We start from the raw sequence: 19,335 nt of genomic DNA, 5'->3' as shown, positions 1-19,335 counted from the left end.
AGCTGATTGCCAGATTAACGAGTTTCACCGCCCGGCTGATGGCTGATTTACGAGTCCACTCGCTTGTCACAGCACTGGGTGAATTTTGCATAAGGTAGGTAGTGGTACATACCACTGGCTTCAAAGCATACTTCTGTGACCATTTAGTGTCATTGTGGTGGCTAGGAACAGCTGACAAAACGTGTTAACAGTACTAGGTAGATAAGGGTAGGGTTACCTTCTTGTCTCCAGAACAACACTACTTCGTCCTTCTTCCTTCACGAGCCCCTAACCACCTTAACCCTCGCCGGCACAGGCCATTTTGAGTCCTTCGACGGCACAAGGGGGGGATGGTACGACCCCCCTCGCGTTTTGCCCCTGATGGAGCCAGATCTTCGCGGAAAAAACGAGCGTGTTGCCCGTCACGAGAGGAAGCCAATGATACCCAATTTTAAGGTCCTAGATCACCGGTTGACCTTCCAGGTCAGGTCAATGACCCAAAAATCGGGAATATCAGGACCTGTTAGAAAGTCGTAAAGCGTGGCTGCCAAGGGGTTTCCGGGGTGCTGATCACGAATACCGTGTTAGTTTTGATAACAGATGATGTCGTTAAGCGTTTAGACCAGGTCGGGTCAGGTCAGGTCAGGTCAACCGGTAGGAGTCTTGACGGGTATTCGTAGTACCTGTCATCCGCCTCTGACAGCTTCGTAACATGTTACGAAGGCACCAAAACTACTTCGTAAATGTTCAAATGGCTGCTAAATTCGAGTTCAGTTCCAAAAACTAGCCTAGAAACATGTAAAACTCGAAAAAGTGAACCGAGGTAGGTCACCAAAGGTCAATGACCTAGCATGACCTTCAGGTGACATTGACACCCACCCTAATGCATGGGAGCAACATCAAATCACATGTTTGAACGTTTGAAACCACGAAAAGCTTGCAAACGCGCGGCTAATGCGAGCCGACATACGCCGAATCGCGATTTCGGCCGAAGATGGTCACGGAAAAGAGGTCACAGGTCAAAGGTCATTGGGTTCAGGTTTATGGAATTTTCAGGGTAGGTGTAAAATTGATCAATGCGAGGGTACTGAAAGTTTCGTCGCGATCGACCGCTTTTTACGCGAGTTATTTGCGAAAAAACCTTAGGGCGGGGGGGGTGGGGGGGTTGCATCCCCCCCTGTGCCGGCGAGGGTTAAAGACTACCTTAACCCTCGCCGGACCTATTGGTTTTCTACATACGCGCCGGCCGAGGGGGGGGGGGCGGGTACGACCCCCCGTCCCTCGCCGTTTCGCCCCTGGTGGAGCTAGCGCGTCGCGGAAAAAACGAGCGTGTGCGCCGTTACGAGACGCAGAGATTGGTACTCGATTTTAAGGTCCTAGGTCAACCGGTGACCTCTGGGGTCAGGTCAAGTGCCCCAAGGTACGGTTCAGTTTTTGGTGAATAACTTCGCAACAAACGGCTGCAGAGCCGCGATTTTGGCAGCATCGTGTTCACCTCGCTCAGGCGCGTCGAATGATATACTTTTTGTTCGGGTCAGGTCAATTTGGTGTGTTGATCTCAGGTCAAGGTCAGGTCAGCACCCCCAGGTCACGAAGTTGGTCGAAATAGGTTATGTCACATATCATTCGATTCAGCAGGTCTTCCTGAGTCCATTGGTGGCTTTCCCGAGTCGCTAGCTCAATTTGATCAAGAGGTATTGACGAAAAACTAATATGACCTTGATGACGTCATAAATGACATCACGCAAGGTCAACATTGCAAAAGTGACGCATTTAACCTTGCAAGGAGTGCATCAAAAAACGATTCTGTGTGCTTGAGATAGTTGGAGATCGTTCCCGGCGCCAGAATAGCAGTTTTCATTTTTCCCCATTAACTTATAATGGTGAGGTCACGAAAATGACCTGACCTCATATGACCTTTAGGAAAAATCCGAGATATACAAGCTGTGAGACTCATAATGGATACTAGATCCTGTAAGTTTCATTTCCCTGTGACATCTCCTCTGGCAGTGAGGGCGTTGCGAAGTTGCGGCATCTGAAGACCGTGCAGAGGTTCACTTATGACGTCATAGGTCAGTGACCTGACCTATCAAAGGTCAGGTATGCCAAGTTTCAGCTCTCTATCGCCAGCGTGTTTGGAGCTATCGCGAAAAAAAACTATGGGGGGGGGGCGGCACCCGCCCCCCCCCCCTTCGGCCGGCGAGGGTTAATCGCCCCGTCCCCTTACACCAACAACCCTTTGTGACGTGTTACAAGGAGTTCTCAGCACAAGCAAAACCCTACCTCTTCGTCTGAGCTAGGGCCGACTCCCACCGTGCCCGTTTCTCTCTGCGATAAATTAGCAGAAATTACAATTATTCTCACCCCGTTGCGCCGCACCAATGTCGTATCGCCAATAAAAGTCGTCATAATGTCGACATAAACATGCGACTCGTGCAATTTATCGTTGGGTACCGCCAGGGCAGCGCATTGTTTTAGCGGGCAAATGTATATGCATGGAAGGCGAGCAGGTAGGCAAGCTGTCATTGTAAATAATACCAGCTGATTAAAGTGAGTGGGAAATGACGCAACACCAATGCTCGTGCACGTCCCAGTGGGGTCGTTATTTGTGCCTAAATTGGCTTGGCCAAGACGATAATGAGCTTGGCTATTTTTCAAACGAGGAACAAACCCTTATCTGGACAGCATCAGCGAACTATTATGACCGATTTCGACGGGGAGAGTCGTAAAGTGTGATGTGATGGGTGCGCATCAGTTACCTTCAACAGAAAATGTAGCAGCGTGGGAGTAACGGGACAATAACGCCTCGTATATTTTGTAATGCGAGTTGTAATGATTATGCAGTAAATGTTACAGTGCTATTAGCATGGACAATAACACTAGCCATGAGTCAAGGCTATATGGTCACTCGGGAAAATAAACGACCCCATGTGTTGCGATATTTCTTTGAGCGTTTCATTTCTTTGCATTTCTTTTGGGGTCATGTTTATAAACAGCTAGAGGCATTGAGCGAGCCACCGTTTGCGACTAGGGTAGGGTAGAACGAAGCTTCATTTAGACAGATTTTCCTGTATGTTTGATGCAGTCTTGCAATGCAATCCAGCCATCCAAGAAACTTTGCGCGAGACGTTTTCTTGGATGGTTTTCTTGGATAGCTTGATTTCATCGAGGGCTTCTGTTTTTAAGAAAATTTGTAAGCTTTGCTGAACTGTAAAGTAATTAGAACTGCCAATATTTCAGTATTTAACGTGTAATTAATGTTACTGTATTTTATTTATGCATATTTCGGCCTTTTTTAAGCAAATAACGAACGATGTTAACAAACATACAGGAAATAATATCTAGGACTCTACCGCGACGAAATATTTCTATCTCGAGTTTTCAAAGAATTTCATGCACTCGGCCAAGGCCTCGTGCATGAAATCCTTTGAAAACTCTCGATAGAAATATTTCGTTTTCGGGGTATCGTCCAAGAATGTATATTCCGGTATCACTTCTTCTCTCATTGCATCTCTTCTGACAGTTTTTAACAGCACCCCTTCATCTGGCAGCTTTTCCGCACCACCCTCTTCATCTGGCATCTTTTCCCTTCATTTGGCAGCTCTGAGCGTGTCTGTCGGTGTCGACAGCCGTCCTTTGTCGACTCTCTGCTCTCCGATGGTTTATTCCACCTTACCAATGACGCTGTCTTCCCGCTCTGACAGGTGCTTTCGTCACTGGGTACCGCGGCTGAATACTCTGGAGTGAATCCGACCGCAGGGCGTAAACTAGCGCCCGGCCGCAGCCGACGCCAAAATGAACAGATACGTCAGCGCGATCGACGGCCGGCAGCGATAAATGAGAGGTCAAACGACCGATCGGAGGTAAGGAATGGGTGATTGGAGATCGGCTGAGCAGGATTGAGATCAATGCGGGCTAGTTATGGATGAAAATAATTCATTCTTTATTGTTTGATAAAATGAGAGGATGTGCGAGTCATATAACTTTTCACATAGCTGAGTCAAATACGCTCTAACGTTTTAGTGATTAAGTGATGGCTTAATTGATGGTTGCCACCAGCTGTTATATGTGTTACAGGCAAAGTGAAAACTCGGGCATTTTGCAAAATGCCTAGGCAATTTGCAAAATGCCTGACCCGCCAGGCATTTTGCAAAATACCCAGGCAGTTTGCAAACTGCCTGACCCACCAGGCATTTTGCAAACTGCCTAGGCATTTTACAAAATGCCTGACCCGCCAGGCATTTTGCAAAATGCCTGGGTTTCCATATATGTATTCCACCGTTTTTGTTGACTACAGGCGTTGATCATAAACGTTCCACTGCGACTGACCCCACAACACATTTCACATGTGTTGTGGGCACATGTGACACATTCCACGGTCACGAATACAGGGTGTCACGAAATTGTTGCGGGATGTTGTACTTGTGTCCCGAAATATATTATTGCATCGTAGTTGCGTCAGTGTTCTCCAGCACCTCGCTGACAATTTATCAGCGGCCATATGGTCTGTACCCGCGGCACCTGGTGAAGCTCAAATAGGCCTCTGTAGCCCATCATGTCCCAAACGAGAATCTCCAGTGCCCAGTGGGTGCTTCATCGTCTCGACGGTGCAGCGCCTCTGAGCTGCTGTTGGCCCAGAACTGCTTGTCGAGACGGTTAGTGACTAAGAAGAGCTCTAATAGCCGTTTTCACGACGGGCTATCCGGCGAGTGCACCTAATTTGACGAAATCTGCACCTAATCTCTTTTACAGCAAATATCTTTATTTTATGAATTTATTTCAGTGTTTTATCCGATGATGCTGTCTGATAATATGACAAAGGAGGCATATACGCAATTAGTACAACCCTAGCTGATAGCTACTAAGAGACACACTGAACCTAATTTGGCCAAATATGCACCTAATCTGCACCAGATGTGAACCAAATGTGTACCAGATGGTCGTCGTGAAAACGGCTGATATCGCCTCACGGCCTCATCATTGAAAAGTCTGAATCTCTATAGTCCTGAATGGTCGAGTTTGGTGGGTTTTGTCGAAATCCAGCTGCATCACTTATGGATGACGGTAAGTCAGGGTTGCAGCCTGAGGTTGAGCGGCTTCAGCTTCAGTGTAAAATCTTCAGATACCGGGGGATGGCTGATTTAGATGCCGAGTGCCCTGGTCGAGATGCCCTGTTGCCGGACCCGTTCAAATTACATCCATTCAGCCCTCAGGAGGGGCATGGAGGGACAAGACCGCGCCAATGGCGTATCAAATTCGTGACCCTGTATACCTACGTCTTGCGTGTCGAGGTGGAGCCAACGCTGAATGGACTTGAGCCACCGTCTCCGTACCTTTCGTATATACGGAGTTGTAGCCGTGTGTATAAAAGCTGCGATGTCCAGTATTCTGCCCTGGTGGGCAACTGTTCCGGCAGAGACAATTGATTATGTACCTAAACGTGTAACAATCAAATTTTCGTAACTTGGAAGAGTACTCTTTTCTGATCAATATCCACCCATAGTAGTTTCAAAAAGCCACCAAAAGCTCTTAGAAACAGTATAATCATTGTACCGAGCGCATGTTTACCCACGAAACCACGCCCGGTGCTCGGCACCCGACGGCCGCTGGGGCTCAGTGACCTGAACTCGGCGGCGCTACCCGGAGAACGCAGTGTCCCCTCACTTGGTGCGCATTGACAGCGATTAACTTTTGTAAGCGGCAGTTACAAATGATGTTTACCTATACATCGTCGCTAGTGCGAGTTTGATGTCAGTTATTTTGCAAAATGCCTGGGAAAATATTTCAGGCAGTTTGCAAAATGCCTGGTGGGTCAGGCAGTTTGCAAACTGCCTGGGCATTTTGCAAAATGCCTGGCCGGTCAGGCATTTTGCAAATTGCCTAGGCATTTTGCAAAATGCCCGAGTTTTCACTTTGCCTGTAACATATGCATTGCAACCGTTTTATGTTGTCTGTCATTGTCCACATTTACCATCACAGCTAACAGTAGGAGGGTAGAGGGCAGGGTCAACGCAACCAGCTTCGCTTATGCGGTGGCTCTGTCCTTGTGAATCCTTCCTATCAAAAGGTTCGGACTAAATTTATATATTAAAAAAGAAAACAGTAACCACCAGTTGGCACATTTCAGCCAATACTGCATGAATTACCTAACATCAAAAACCTTCCACGTACAGCGTGGCAATTTGCTACTGTTCATGGATAGTAGCAGTAATCGCCACGCCAGTAGCACTGAAATCGCCAGTTGCAGTCACACTAGTCGCACCCATGGCTCACTAACCCATGGCTGTCTGAGCTGTCTGCCTGTCGTACGCTGTCATCTGTCATCTGTCTGTCACCACTGACAATTTATGACAGTCTGTCATCCACTGTCATTCCATCCATCCGACTCCGTGTCCCATTATACATACAGCTCCAGACTTTGATCCGCCCAGCCGACAGGCCGAATAAGTTTGTTATAACCAGTCGCTGAGTCGATCAGAGCCTACGATTTATGGCGCGATGAATATTTACCGCGGGATTATTTATGGCTGCGTCAATGGCATCTGTTACAGCGCATCCATACGAGGTTTGCGCCGGGTATAAATTATACAGTAGTGGATGCGGCGTCAGGGGAGGGAGAACTGAAATGAAAACCGATCTGATTCCGTATTCGAGGACTCGGGGGAGTCCAGAGGAGCGCGTCAGTGCGTGTGCTTCACTTTTAGCACGTCACATCCATTGGGTCGGGGTGCGATGACGGGGTGTGAGTGGAACGGGGGCTGTCGTCGGGCACTTAGTGCGTGCTGTGGCGCGGAGTGGCGCTGTGCAGACGTGGAATGGCGCACCGATGAGAGGGAGGCATATGAGGCACACGGTGCCGGGCTTTTTGTGACACAAGATCATGACGGATACAAGTTGGTGGTGAAGCATTTTAAAATGGTTAACATGTTTAATGCGTAACTACGATAGTCTGACAAAGATAAGAAAGAATGGGTTAAAGAGTGACAGTTGTTGATGCACGTGCCTGTATAGATAACTTCCAATACGCCCGAAATAATTTTTCTCAAATTATTTCGCACAGGAGGTTATCTCCACAGTGTATATGAATAGTTATCTCCAACGTCCAATGCACGTGTTAAGTACTTCGAGGCGCCTTAGCTCCGTTGTTTCTCAGATTTTTTAGACAATAATTCTGAAAACAAAACTTTTCAACCGCTTCAGGAAACGCTGTCGACACAGCCAGTGCAGCACATGCTGATTAAAATCGTGTTAAATTTGGCTGCCTCTCGCTACTGCCAACGATTCACATCTCTAATCCATCATTTGTCACACTTATCTCGTGATCTTGTTCCCACTGTATGGTGATTATTTATTGTTTGTCTCTCAAATAACATGAATACACCGTTATTGATGATGGAATAAATTACATTTTAACTGGCACCTCAGCAATATACACCATGTAAATGGCACAGACAGCACTGGATGATATATTGACCCTCATTTGTGTCAATAATGAAATGTTACATACGGGAGGCACTACTCTTTCAGCGGTACCTCATAATTCACACATGTAGTTCACACATGCATCCATCAAAGCAGACATATCATTTACCCGCGATAAGCTTTGATTATGCTCCATCAAAGCTAGCTATGAACACGCAGTTTGAACCGACCCCCACCGGACACGATTTGGTAGCCGAGGTCTGTGACGTCAGCCGGGCGTGAAGTTTTCCCTTCACCATAGGCTTCACACACAAACCGGCCGAAGTTCATGCCAGGATAGCCCGGCTTGAAAGTGCAAAAATGATTAAATTTTGCCCTCAATAGATTCATTGCTTCATTTTATAACTAAAAACGTCCGTTATTAGGACTCAATGAAGGTAAAAAGTACTCAAAATCGAAGTTCAAGAAGATGCTGTCCGAGCACAATCTGGTAACATCACGTGACCTCTTTTAAGCAGAATGTATATAATTCAAGGATGTTATTACACGATTGCTGCCTAAAACATCATAAATAATACGCTTGTAACATTTATTGCTTCTGTTTAAGTCATAACATTGCAAAACGCAAAGTTTATCATGGAAGTCACGTGACCAAAGGTATAGCAGGGGTTGGGACCAAGCACTCAAAGGATTTCAAGTTTTTTAATTAAATTATATAAGTTTCATGATGAAATTGAAAGAATGTATTTTTTCCTAATGAAATACAAATTTCCGTATGTAAAATATTTTCCTTATGGGCGAAATTCTCCATATAAGAAATGTCAGTGACGTCACCAGGGCTTTACTGGGCTTTACTCAAAACATCGGACCTACCTGTTTCTTATAGGTATCTTGGTTTGAACATCAGCGCAGGGCCTTGATCAGCGCGTGATGAAATCCAGCAGGATACCCTTGTCGCTGTGGTGTCATATTACGACTCAGATTCCACCTGCTAAGGTAGCTTGATTCTGATTGTGTCCTTGATTTTGCCACTGTTGGTTTTGTCATTGATGTTGAGTTTGATGCTCGCCAGTCTTTTAGCACGATTCTTGGTCTGTAGCTTTAAGTCGGACGAGACTTACTATTTCATTACCCCTTCTAAAAGGGCAATCCCGCACCGTTTTATGACGGGTTTGGTCGATTCATCTCCGGTTCATCTCATTCATCCCTGGTTCGTCTCATTCATCTCTGGTCGGTCCGGTTCACCTCGAGTTTGTCCGATTAATCTGGTGCCGTCGATGTACGGCCTTTCTCCCGGGTGTTGTTCGTTTTCCCTGTCGTGCCATTGGATGTCGCTGCACGCGGATGGAACGACAGGGACGGCCAGATAAAATACTGAATACGCCTCCGAGAGCGAGAGGGAGGGAGGGAGAGGGAGAGAGAGAGAGAGAGAGAGAGAGAGAGAGAGAGAGAGAGAGAGAGAGAGAGAGAGAGAGAGAGAGAGAGAGAGAGAGAGAGAGAGAGAGAGAGAGAGAGAGAGAGAGAGAGAGAGAGAGCCAAAGGGTCAGAGCGAGCCAGACCTAGAAAGGACCATGACTGTTTCTATCTTTTGGACTATAGATGTCAGATGGTATGCCTGTTGATATGTCACTTAGCCTACGTTATTTATTTATTTGCAGAATAAAAAAGCGCATTGGTTTGGGGCGTTTTTACATCACCGCTCTAAAATCATTTCTACCAATCCAAAAACATGTGTCAATGACTAGCAGCTTTTCCTCTCGACCTCAGGTAAAATATTTTCGGATCTTTTTTTTACTCTGCGTGCCCGTCTCTCTCTCTCTCTCTCTCTCTCTCTCTCTCTCTCTCTCTCTCTCTCTCTCTCTCTCTCTCTCTCTCTCTCTCTCTCTCTCTCTCTCTCTCTCTCTCTCTCTCTCTCTCTCTATCTCTCTCCTTCCCCTCCCTCCCTCTCCAATCAATTCCCGCTCCAATTGACATGCCGCGTCGCGCTGTCGTCGGAAAACGTCGCCACCGACGTTTGAGAGCCGTCGCCGTCGACGTTTGAGAGCCGTCGGTTTCGACGGCGCCCGACAGCGCCGGCAAAGTTCCGCGACTGACTCTGACAGCCGACTTGCAAACTGGGGAATTTGCATCTTTTGAGTTCGACAGCCAAGCAAATTGAAGTCGCTCCGCGGTGGCTGGCAGCGCCCGGTACGTAAGGGCGATAGTTCCGCGCTCCGTCCCGGGAAACTCGCCTCTATCGACGCTAACCGGCTGAAAGGGTCCGCTATTGGATTTCTCAATAGATTTGAGATTGGGCCTGATTTAGGAGATTGGAATTTTATTTGGAATAAAGTATTGATGTTTGGAGTCGCGGTGACGGCCGGCCGCTCACACAAAGGGACGCGTTGCCGGTGGATGAAATATGTCACCGGCGGCCTCCATGCGATGGGCATGGCAAATATATAACCTCAGACGAGAATTGATGTTCATAGATCATTGAAGCTAGGCAGCCGTTTTTTATAGGTGACACCCTGTGTCCTGAGTATATTATAAATAAAATGCTGCCTTTTATGCAACGCTGGGGTTCATATCCTAGGGCTTACTTCTTCCCCACTGCATCTCACTACGTCTCCAATACGTCCCACTACGTCCCAAGTACGTCCAGTACTTCTCAAATGCGTCCAGTACGTCCTGCCATGTTCCAGTACGTCCACTGTCTCACTAGTTACATCTCCCGCTACGAACCACCACTGCATCGATACGTCCACTACGTTCTCATACGTGCTACTACGTCCCCACCCGACCCTCTACGTCCCACTGCCTCTCGCTACGTCCCAGTACGGCCTCGCTACGTCCCTTTACGGCCTCGCCACGGGCCCATTGGCCGCCTGGTTACGAGCCGGTTACGGCGCCGTTTAATTCAGTCACCGCCCGATAGGTGTCGCACCGGGAGCCGTTTACGACCGAAACGCGCGGCGGCCCTTTAAAAATGGCCGACGTTACTCGCCGCGCAAAAAGGCGCCCGTTTCGGATTCGGCTCATCCGCGCCGCGACTGTCACCTAAACAACGCCGGCGCACATTCTCGCGCCAAAACGGTCTTGGCGCCAAAATTACGAGGCGGCGAACGACGGCGCAGGCGAGGCGAGTGCAGTAGTTCGTCGGCGGCGGCGGCGACGGCGGCCAAACTAAGAGGAATTTATGGCTCGTTGGGGATGCGCTGAGGGGCGATTTTTCAAGATGGCATTGGCGGATCGAAGGCAAGTTGCCCGGTTAGCCAGCCCGTAACGGCGGCTGGCTCTAGGAGGGGTGAGAGAGCGTTTGAGGTCAGAAGGAAGGTGAGAAAGTGAGGTGAGAAAGTTAGAGCGGTCGATTAGAAATGACAGGCAGGTAGGATTATAGGAGCAAGGAAGAAAAAATTGAGAAGTTGGCTTCAGTTGGAATATTAAATATTAATAGATGGAGGAGAGGAGAGGAGATAGATTAATCAGAAGTCAGGACTCAGACGGTGCTCTTAACGTCTAATGATAGCATTCAATGAAAAATAAGGTAATTAAAATTTAAAGATGAAAAAAATAACTGAAAATAGTAAAAAATAGGTACCTACTTAAAAACAAAACTTCGTGCTTGTAAATTTTAAAAGTAAACCACTTGTCCGATGGACACATTCTGCCATATCTCAGTGGGTGCCTTTCCTCGGGGACGGTGGCGCGTCGTTTGTGCCGCCGGCCGCCCGCCATTGTTGCGTTATTTATCGTCGCTCGTTACGTCATTTTTCCGGCTAACGGATGGCCCGTCGGCGGTGATGGATCGGGGGCGGCTGGCCGCAGCGGATGCGCCATTTTTCATGCTTACAGCGCGCGGTCGTTTCTCTTGGGCTGATGGCCCCCAGTTGCATGAGCGGACGCGGGGCCAGCTGCAGCCTGCAGCCGGGGCCATGAAGGGGGGGGGGGGGGGTCAGCGGCGACCCCAGCGGGGTGCAGGGGTGGGGCAGGGTCGTCTCCAGAGACCAGTGGTGCGATTCAGGGAGGACGGGCGCGAAACCTACTCTTCCGTTGTAATGGACTTCAGACACGCTTGTCTTCCAAAATGGATTTTCACTCTGCATACCTAAATAAATCAACTGAACTCCGTCAGCATAATAAAACTATATCCATGACGGCATGCAGGCATTTGCAGACTTTCGGTTGGTCAGAAATTGTTTAAGGGGATAGATATACCATAACCAGCTCTACACATGCCTACAGATCATTTTACAGTTCCGCTAACCTATGTGCAGGTCATATGGTCTCTGCAACGCTATAACAGCCTCGAAAGATGGCCTAGAAACGTTGCATTGTTTTGGCAAATTTGCAATAATATGATGTTTTACAGCTATCATGTCCAACGAAGAGGGATGATGAAAGTGGGAATGCCATTGCCAGTTGCCAATAAGGACTGGACACCGGGCAGTGGGTGCCGGGTGGACGGCTCAGTCGCTTGATTCGGTAAGTACGATCACCAGGCGGAGGAGCGTAGTTCCAAGAATTACCGCTACGTGTCGCCACCGTACGGAGCTGGAAACACCACGCCTGTGTGTTTCAGACTTCTGACGGCAGGTGGTGCTGCGGTCGCGACTCGGTCTGAGCAGAGTTTGTAGGTGGCGGAGCGCTCTGAGAAATGCACGAGACATATAGACGACTCTGGTGCATTAATTGGCCAGCGGACATGGAGGAGGGAGGGCTACTTGGTAGACTGCGCTTAAAAATCAAATCCCTCGTTAAATTTCATATCAACCATGCATGTCCCTCCACGGTAAACGTTTTGACGATTCTGTCGGTTCCACCGGGCATCGAGCAGATATGTCTGATAGGCCTCATGTTTGGCACCAAGCGCAGGGTACCTATATCTGCAGGTACGCAGATCTGCGTACCTACTTCATTACGTCAGGTGTGCTGGTGCGTTTGGTACCTACGTATACCTGATTGACGATAAGGCACAACCCATGCTTTCTAGGCGCCCTCAGTGTTACTGCCAACGGCTCCTTGATGTTGTTCTGAGAATTGAGATCACTCCCGCAAACACTCCGCGGCCCTCAATGTCTGATAGGGAGACACTATCAGTGATAACTTATTTACTTAGCTTAGCAAACCAACTTCTTATCAGTTGATGGCGTCTTAAGTCATCTGACGTGGGTTTTCGCCCATGACTCCCCCGTTCGGGAGATCAGAGGCGGCTCGGCTGCAGTGGGGTCAGGTCGTCTGCGCTCGTCCTTTCGACGCCCCCTGCCATACCTTCCCTAGCGTCACCGCATCGCGTACTGTGTTCATTACCAGTTCTAGATTCCCCGTCTTGCATTTTCCGTAATTCCCCGTTCTATTCTGCTCACCATTCTTCGGCTGAGTTTCTGCTTGTCTCTGAGGCCCGCAGAGACCCGCTGAGGCCCGCTGAGGCCCGCTGAGGGCCCCTCCTCTCCACCATGTCCCCGGCACTCCCTCTAGTCCTCCTTTTGGCCGCTCTCTGTGCGCCGACTCGCTCTCACTCCTACTACACCTCCACACCTGCTGACGGCGGCACGTGTCCCGGAGACGACTGGCGGCCGTACCAGGGACGCTGCTACTGGCGCTCGACGTTTGTGGCGCCCTGGAGGATCATCGGGGATCTGTGTCAGCTTGTCGACGCCGATGCCAGGCCCGTGTCGATTCATAATAATGATGAAAACTACTTTGTGACGGGAATGGCGAAGAGTGACTCCTGGATTGGTCTCAAAAGGTACGTTCGAAGTGATGCTGGATTGGTTTGTGTAGCACGTATATGAATTAGCGCCAGGCATATGAAATTGCGTGTAAGTGAATATAGATATTGGACAGCGGTAGCGAACAGATTTGGTTCAGGAGATAATAGCCGTTTTCACGTCGGCCATCTGATACACATTTGGTGCAGATTTTGTCAAATTAGGTTCAGTGTATCTCTTAGTAGCTATCAGTTAGGGTTGCGCTAATTGCTTATATGCCTGCTTTGTCATTAGAGAGTATCATCGATTAAAACACTGAAATAAATTCATAAAATGAAGATATTTGCTGTAAAAGAGATTAGGTGCAGATTTGGTCAAATAAGGTTGTTTCACCAGACAGCCCGTCGTGAAAACGGCTAATTCGTGATGGTTTTCTAAGCATATATTATCTTGTGCAGGAGATAAATTGCTGTGGCGGGGTGGGCCGGGCCAGGCCTAAACTGGGCCAAGCTCAGTCTTTTTTGTTCCAGATTCACCACAGCGCCGAAATTTATGAGATGATATACTGAGAAGCACGTTTTCTCCTGTTACTCATTATCTCAGCAGCGCAGCTGACTTAGGCTGTGACATTTATATAGATTTACCTAATGCGCTGAGTCGCCCACGCGTCTCTCGGCAGGTATGGTGGTACCAAGGACTGGAAGTGGTCGGATGGAACGCCATACGACTTCGCCAGGGGCTCTCACAGTGGCCCCAGCGATCAGTGCATGAGCGTTGCCGATAATGTTTGGAGCGCGCGGAGCTGTGAAGAGGATCTGTACTTTATTTGTCACGTGGAGATGAAGGTGGAGCCGACCACCGACCAGCCAGAGAGTACGACTTGGAACCCGTGGGGTCCTACTACCAGGGATCCGTGGGGTCCTACAACTCGAGAACCCTGGGATACGACCACCAGGGATCCGTGGGGACCTACCACCATGGATCCGTGGGGTCCTACAACGAGATACCCGTGGGATACCACCACAAGATACCCTTGGTGGCCTACAACGAGGGATCCTTGGGGTCCAACCACCAGGGATCCTTGGGGTCCAACCACCAGGGATCCTTGGAGTCCAACCACCAGGGATCCGTGGGATACGACCACAAGATACCCGTGGTGGCCAACAACCCGAGAACCATGGGATACCACCACAAAGGACCCATGGGGACCCACCACTAGATACCCCTGGCATTCGACGACCACGTACCCCTGGTGGCCGACCACTAGACACCCGTACTGGCCAACCAGCGACCCTCCGTACACGTCTGAGCGCCCGACGGGTACACCGTGTACCTCTGAGGGTACCCGGGAGCCCACCACGCCGGAGAGGCCCTCGTCCCGGTACCCGTGGCCGACGTCCAGCGAGGCGCCTACCACAGGAGCCGAGACGTCCACAGATTGGTGGCACACGACTTCAGACTACCCGTACTGGAGGAAGGAAGGGAAGGAAGACAACGACAAGAGGAGACCGGAGCTAGAAGAGGGTGGGGAGGGGGTGGAACTGAAAAAGGCAGAGAGGAGGGAAGTAGAAGAGATACCGGTGACTGCGGACAAGGAAGAAGTGAATGTGATGCCTGTGACCAAAGAGGCTGAATTGGATGTGGTGGGATAGGAGAGGTGTTCACTGTTCAGGCCGGTTTTCCTAAATCGATGAAATAGAAGGCTAGAGTGCCCACTACATCATGGCGATTCCGCAGTCTAGGCATATTGTGGGTAAGAGCATCGATTTGTTACCAAGATATGTGGTTTTAAATACAGCTTTTGTGATTGCGTTATCATGCGTCTAGATTATTTAAGCGAGCGCTAAATCAAAATTGATTGTCCTGGCACATCCTGTGGAATTATACCATAGTGGATGTTTCGCTTACCAACGTTTTTGCAATGTACAATTCGCTCATAAAAGTCGCTTATTGATATGTATCATGAAAACGATTTTAGCCAAATTTGTTATCCATTTCTGATTGGCTCTACATCTGAACAGCTCTGTTGTCTGTATTCATGCTGGCTCAACACAATTGCAATAATAAATGAAATCTGTAACATTCGTGATTTGATAATAACTCTGGGAAGCAGAAGGATCCTAGTTGTGGTGCGGCGGACCGTGTGTCTGCTCTTATCTAAGGCAAGGTTCGTGCAACACCTTGGGAGGGATTCTGAACATAACAGCTTGTCCAAAGTTCGGTAGGCATTACCCGCCACAGAACCTATCAGGCGATAAAACTGAAGTAGGTATAAACTTCAGGACTACTGAAACATATTCGCAGCTATGCTTGTCCGAAAGAGATAATGCACAATCATTGCGGCCGTTGCTAACTGATAAATGAGTTGAACACAGGTATGGGACGAATGCTAACAAGATTGTGGATTGGACTTTGAACTATCTAACTAGAACGTAGAAGACATGAGGTGTCTGTAAACCAATCATGGTGGGGAGAGGAAGAGGAAAAGAAGGAAAGCCTGAAAACTTGTCTGACTGACGACTTAGCGTGAGGCTGACTTGCGCACTATCTCGGTGTGGTGGTGATTGGATGCTTACGATACGGAAATTTTGATTACACCTTGATTATTGCATAATACTCTTTCATATGTAGTAAAGAGCCAGTACTCAGTAGCCTACGAAAATATTCAAGAAACAATTACAGATAAATAAGCGTGAATTCGTAATATATTCGTCTATTACGTATGTTACGTATATTATCGTTTATTACGTATACGAGTATTACCTTGAATATGTTCGTAGGCTACTGGCTCTTTACTACATACCTGTCCAATATATCTGCTCTGTCATATATTTGACTTTATTGATAGTTTTATTTTGTGCACATTGAAATCAAAGTTAATATGGCCGTGTCGTTATTTACTCCATTCTCTCAAAACAAAGATTCTGGGTAAGGGACGGATAAAGAGGAATTGCGTGAGCACTTTAACTGCTAAGCGACCTAACGTTGTTTGATCCTTCACCCATACACAGGCCAGGCTTTCTCAACCAGTGATGACTTTTTCAACCAGAAGTGACTTGGGAGAATCACATCTGAGTTCTGACCTGTCAGCTCCCAGACTGAGACTGGCCTTGGCACTAACGGGATTACCGATCGCTTGCCCGGCTTCACAGTTCAGCGCCGGGCCGCAGACAATCGGTATAAAGCGATACCCGCTGTGAATCGTAGGAGGGTGGTCCTCAGAACTGGCGACGAGGTTACTTATTCTGCTGGTCCCGTCAAACAGTTGGATCTGTTCGCTACGAGTGGTCCGTCGGCTTTTATTTGGATTAGTGCCTCAAGTGTTTGCAGATTGTGTGTTTTGTTGGCGCTCCTGTTGGAGCCATGGAATCTTCAGATGGAGGACTGTTATCTATAATGATGCGGCTGTTGGTCATGATATCTCTTCTGACGGTGATCTCTTCTGGAGCTCCGTCTGGCTACACTACTCAGCTTCCCCAGCCGACTTCAGGAGTTCGCCGCTCGTCTGCAAACAGCGACCGCTCGTCTGGGGAGGCTGACAGCACCTCCTCACACCCCGATCCCACATCTGAAGCGCCCAGCAGCCCAGCGGCCATCACCAACTCGTCGTATTTCACCGTCTCTCCTGGACATCTAGACTCGTCCGATTCGTCGTTCTGTCCCTACAAGGACTGGCACCGGTTCAATGGCCATTGCTACTGGAGTTCGCCCTGCACCGCCCGCTGGGGGGATGTCAGAGAACTTTGTCACGTGGCTGCTGCCGGTGCACGACCAGTTTCTGTACATAGTGAGGAGGAAGACAGCTTCATCAGGAGCTTGGCCTGGCAAGATACGTGGATTGGATTGCTCAGGTGAGATTTGTGTTCCCTACCTACTCGTCTCTCTCTCTCTCTCTCTCTCTCTCTCTCTCTCTCTCTCTCTCTCTCTCTCTCTCTCTCTCTCTCTCTCTCTCTCTCGCTCTCTCTCTCTCGTCACTCCCAATTATTCCCTCTTTCGAATGTACTCTCCTCTGCTGTGTTTTGTATTGCCAGACTTTGCTTCGATTGTCTTTCCCGCCTCATTTGCTTCGGCATGAGAATACATTTGTGTACGTACTGCTTTAACCACCAGTATGTGCTAAGCTGGATTTGATATTAGCAATATTACTTTTTCAAAGCATAAGTATGTTAGTGCAGTTAATGTGGCCTTGGGCGGTTCTCACTTATCATTGTAAAAGGAAGCACTTTCATACGCTATCACCGTATTTTTACATCACATTGCCCTCCTGTTCAAAGGTAGGTATATCCTAAGATTGCCACTTCAACGGTATTTGTTCGGTTCCAGACACGAGGACAGCTCAAACTGGACATGGGCCGACGGCTCGCCACTCGACTACCAGAACTGGAGCCCCGACATTGGGGAGCCAGCCGAAGAACTTGGTGAACAATGTGTCTCCATCTCTGCAGAAGACGGCAGAGACAGCCTCTGGACCGGCCGTCGTTGCGAGGAACGGCTGTACTTTATCTGTCAAATGGAGGAGGTTCAGAACGCTAGGGCGGTCCCGGACCGGGCTCCTATGTGGCAGGGCTGGGGACAAACAACTGCAGCACCGTGGACATGGGGACCAACTGGTGGACCCTGGGTGACGAGACGGGGGTCCTATGCACCGACAACTCGGCAGCCACTGGGACTGACGGTCGGAGGCTGGGGAACGGCAAAACAACATCGCTGGACGACAACAGAACGCTGGGGAAGGACTGGTGGACCTTGGGGAAGGACTGAGGAACCTTGGGGAAGGACTGAGGAACCTTGGGGAAGGACTGATGGACCTTGGGGAAGGACTGGCGGACCCTGGGGAAGGACTGGGGAACCTTGGGGAAGGACTAGCGGACCCTGGGGAAGGACTAGCGGACCCTGGGGAAGGACTAGCGGACCTTGGGGCACGAATAGTGATCGTTGGGGAACAACTGGTACTCCTTTGGGTACGAGTAGTGATCCTTGGGGAGCAACCAGTACTCCTTTGGGTACGAGTAGTGATCCTTGGGGAACAACTAGTTATCCTTGGGGAACAACTAGTTATCCTTGGGGAGCAACCAGACAATATCCACGGACCACGAATAACCCCTGGGAAGACTGGAACGCTGCAACTGAAAACCCCACAACAGACCGTCCTTGGAGACGAACCACAGAGAGTACAGACTCCGAACTACAGACCACAGACTACGAACTACGAACTACAGACTCCTGGGGCCCGACCAGAGAGTCCCAGTGGCGACGAGCCTCTGATTACCCCTGGAACCCAGCAACAACAGAACGACCATGGATGCAGACAACGAGCCACCCTTGGCACCCAACAGCGGGACACTCCCGGCACCCTACCACGGGACCCTCCCGGCACCCAACAGTTGGACCCTCCCGGCACCCAACAGCGGGACACTCTTGGCACCCAACAGCGGGACCCTCCCGGCACCCAACAGTTGGACCCTACCGGCACCCAACAGCGGGACACTCTTGGCCCGCTACCACGGGACACCACCGGCCCCCTACCACCGCACACCCAAGATACTCGATAACGAGTTACCCTCAGCAGCCAACTGAGCTCTATTTTCGTGGAGTGCGGTTCACTACGGAGCGTCCGGACACGGCCTGTCGTGCCGGTGTCCCGCTGCCGGCCGGGCCGTGGGTGCTGCCCACCGGGCGGCCTTAGCGGTGATATACAGTGTCGTCCTGGCAGGAAGGTTAGACACAGAGAGAACCAGCTGTGATGGGCTCGACTGTATTGTAGAATTCTTATCTATGAAGCGTATTCTGCTCGGTAATCAGTTTACAGGTGTATTGACATAATATATACCTACAATGTCATAATGTTTATTTATAATGTTATCAAACTTTTTGTTATAGAAAATCGCTTTTGTTCTGCATTTTGATTTCGTTATACGTGCCTTATGATTGACAGGGCACTGCGCTGCCTGTATTGTATGTATATGGTTTGTGTGCCAATGTGTTTCCCTCAGTAATGCCCACCGAATGGTGGTTAGTGGGAATATGAAATAATAAGTATAATAAAAATAATGATGCTATACGTTTCTTGTGTATATAGTAGGATAACAAAAAGTAAGAATATTTGCGGCTATCTCCATTGAATGTTTCAATATGTATAGGGCAACTATGTACCCGGCCACTAAGTGGTATCCAGAAAATTATACTTGTGCCGTCATAATCTCTGAGTGGCACGCCAGGTAAGCAATCGATTGACCTCAGCGGT

At 49.0% G+C, this 19,335-nt stretch overlaps 1 protein-coding gene across 1 annotated transcript; it reads left to right on the top strand.

Annotated features, from left to right (window-relative positions):
- The first annotated feature begins 12,521 nt into the window (after positions 1-12,521).
- LOC122369700 (proteoglycan 4-like) lies at positions 12,522-15,173 on the top strand. Its single transcript, XM_043344618.1, has 2 exons — positions 12,522-13,129; positions 13,771-15,173. Exons 1-2 carry the CDS (start codon positions 12,837-12,839, stop codon positions 14,741-14,743), a joined length of 1,266 nt encoding a protein of 421 aa, XP_043200553.1. The 5' UTR covers positions 12,522-12,836; the 3' UTR covers positions 14,744-15,173.
- Positions 15,174-19,335: the final 4,162 nt, after the last annotated feature.

This window comes from Amphibalanus amphitrite, unplaced genomic scaffold (assembly GCF_019059575.1).
Source record: "Amphibalanus amphitrite isolate SeventyFive unplaced genomic scaffold, NRLGWU_Aamphi_draft 001063F_arrow, whole genome shotgun sequence".
Lineage (NCBI taxonomy): Eukaryota > Metazoa > Arthropoda > Thecostraca > Balanomorpha > Balanidae > Amphibalanus > Amphibalanus amphitrite.
This window is presented reverse-complemented; position numbering and strand designations above follow the sequence as displayed.

What these genes read in the sequence shown, in the direction of transcription:
- LOC122369700 (XM_043344618.1), top strand. Translation starts at nt 12,837, where the DNA reads ATGTCCCCGGCACTCCCTCTAGTCCTCCTTTTGGCCGCTCTCTGTGCG. An exon ending in TCCTGGATTGGTCTCAAAAG is followed by an intron (nt 13,130 to 13,770) that starts GTACGTTCGAAG and finishes GTCTCTCGGCAG; the next exon opens with GTATGGTGGTACCAAGGACT.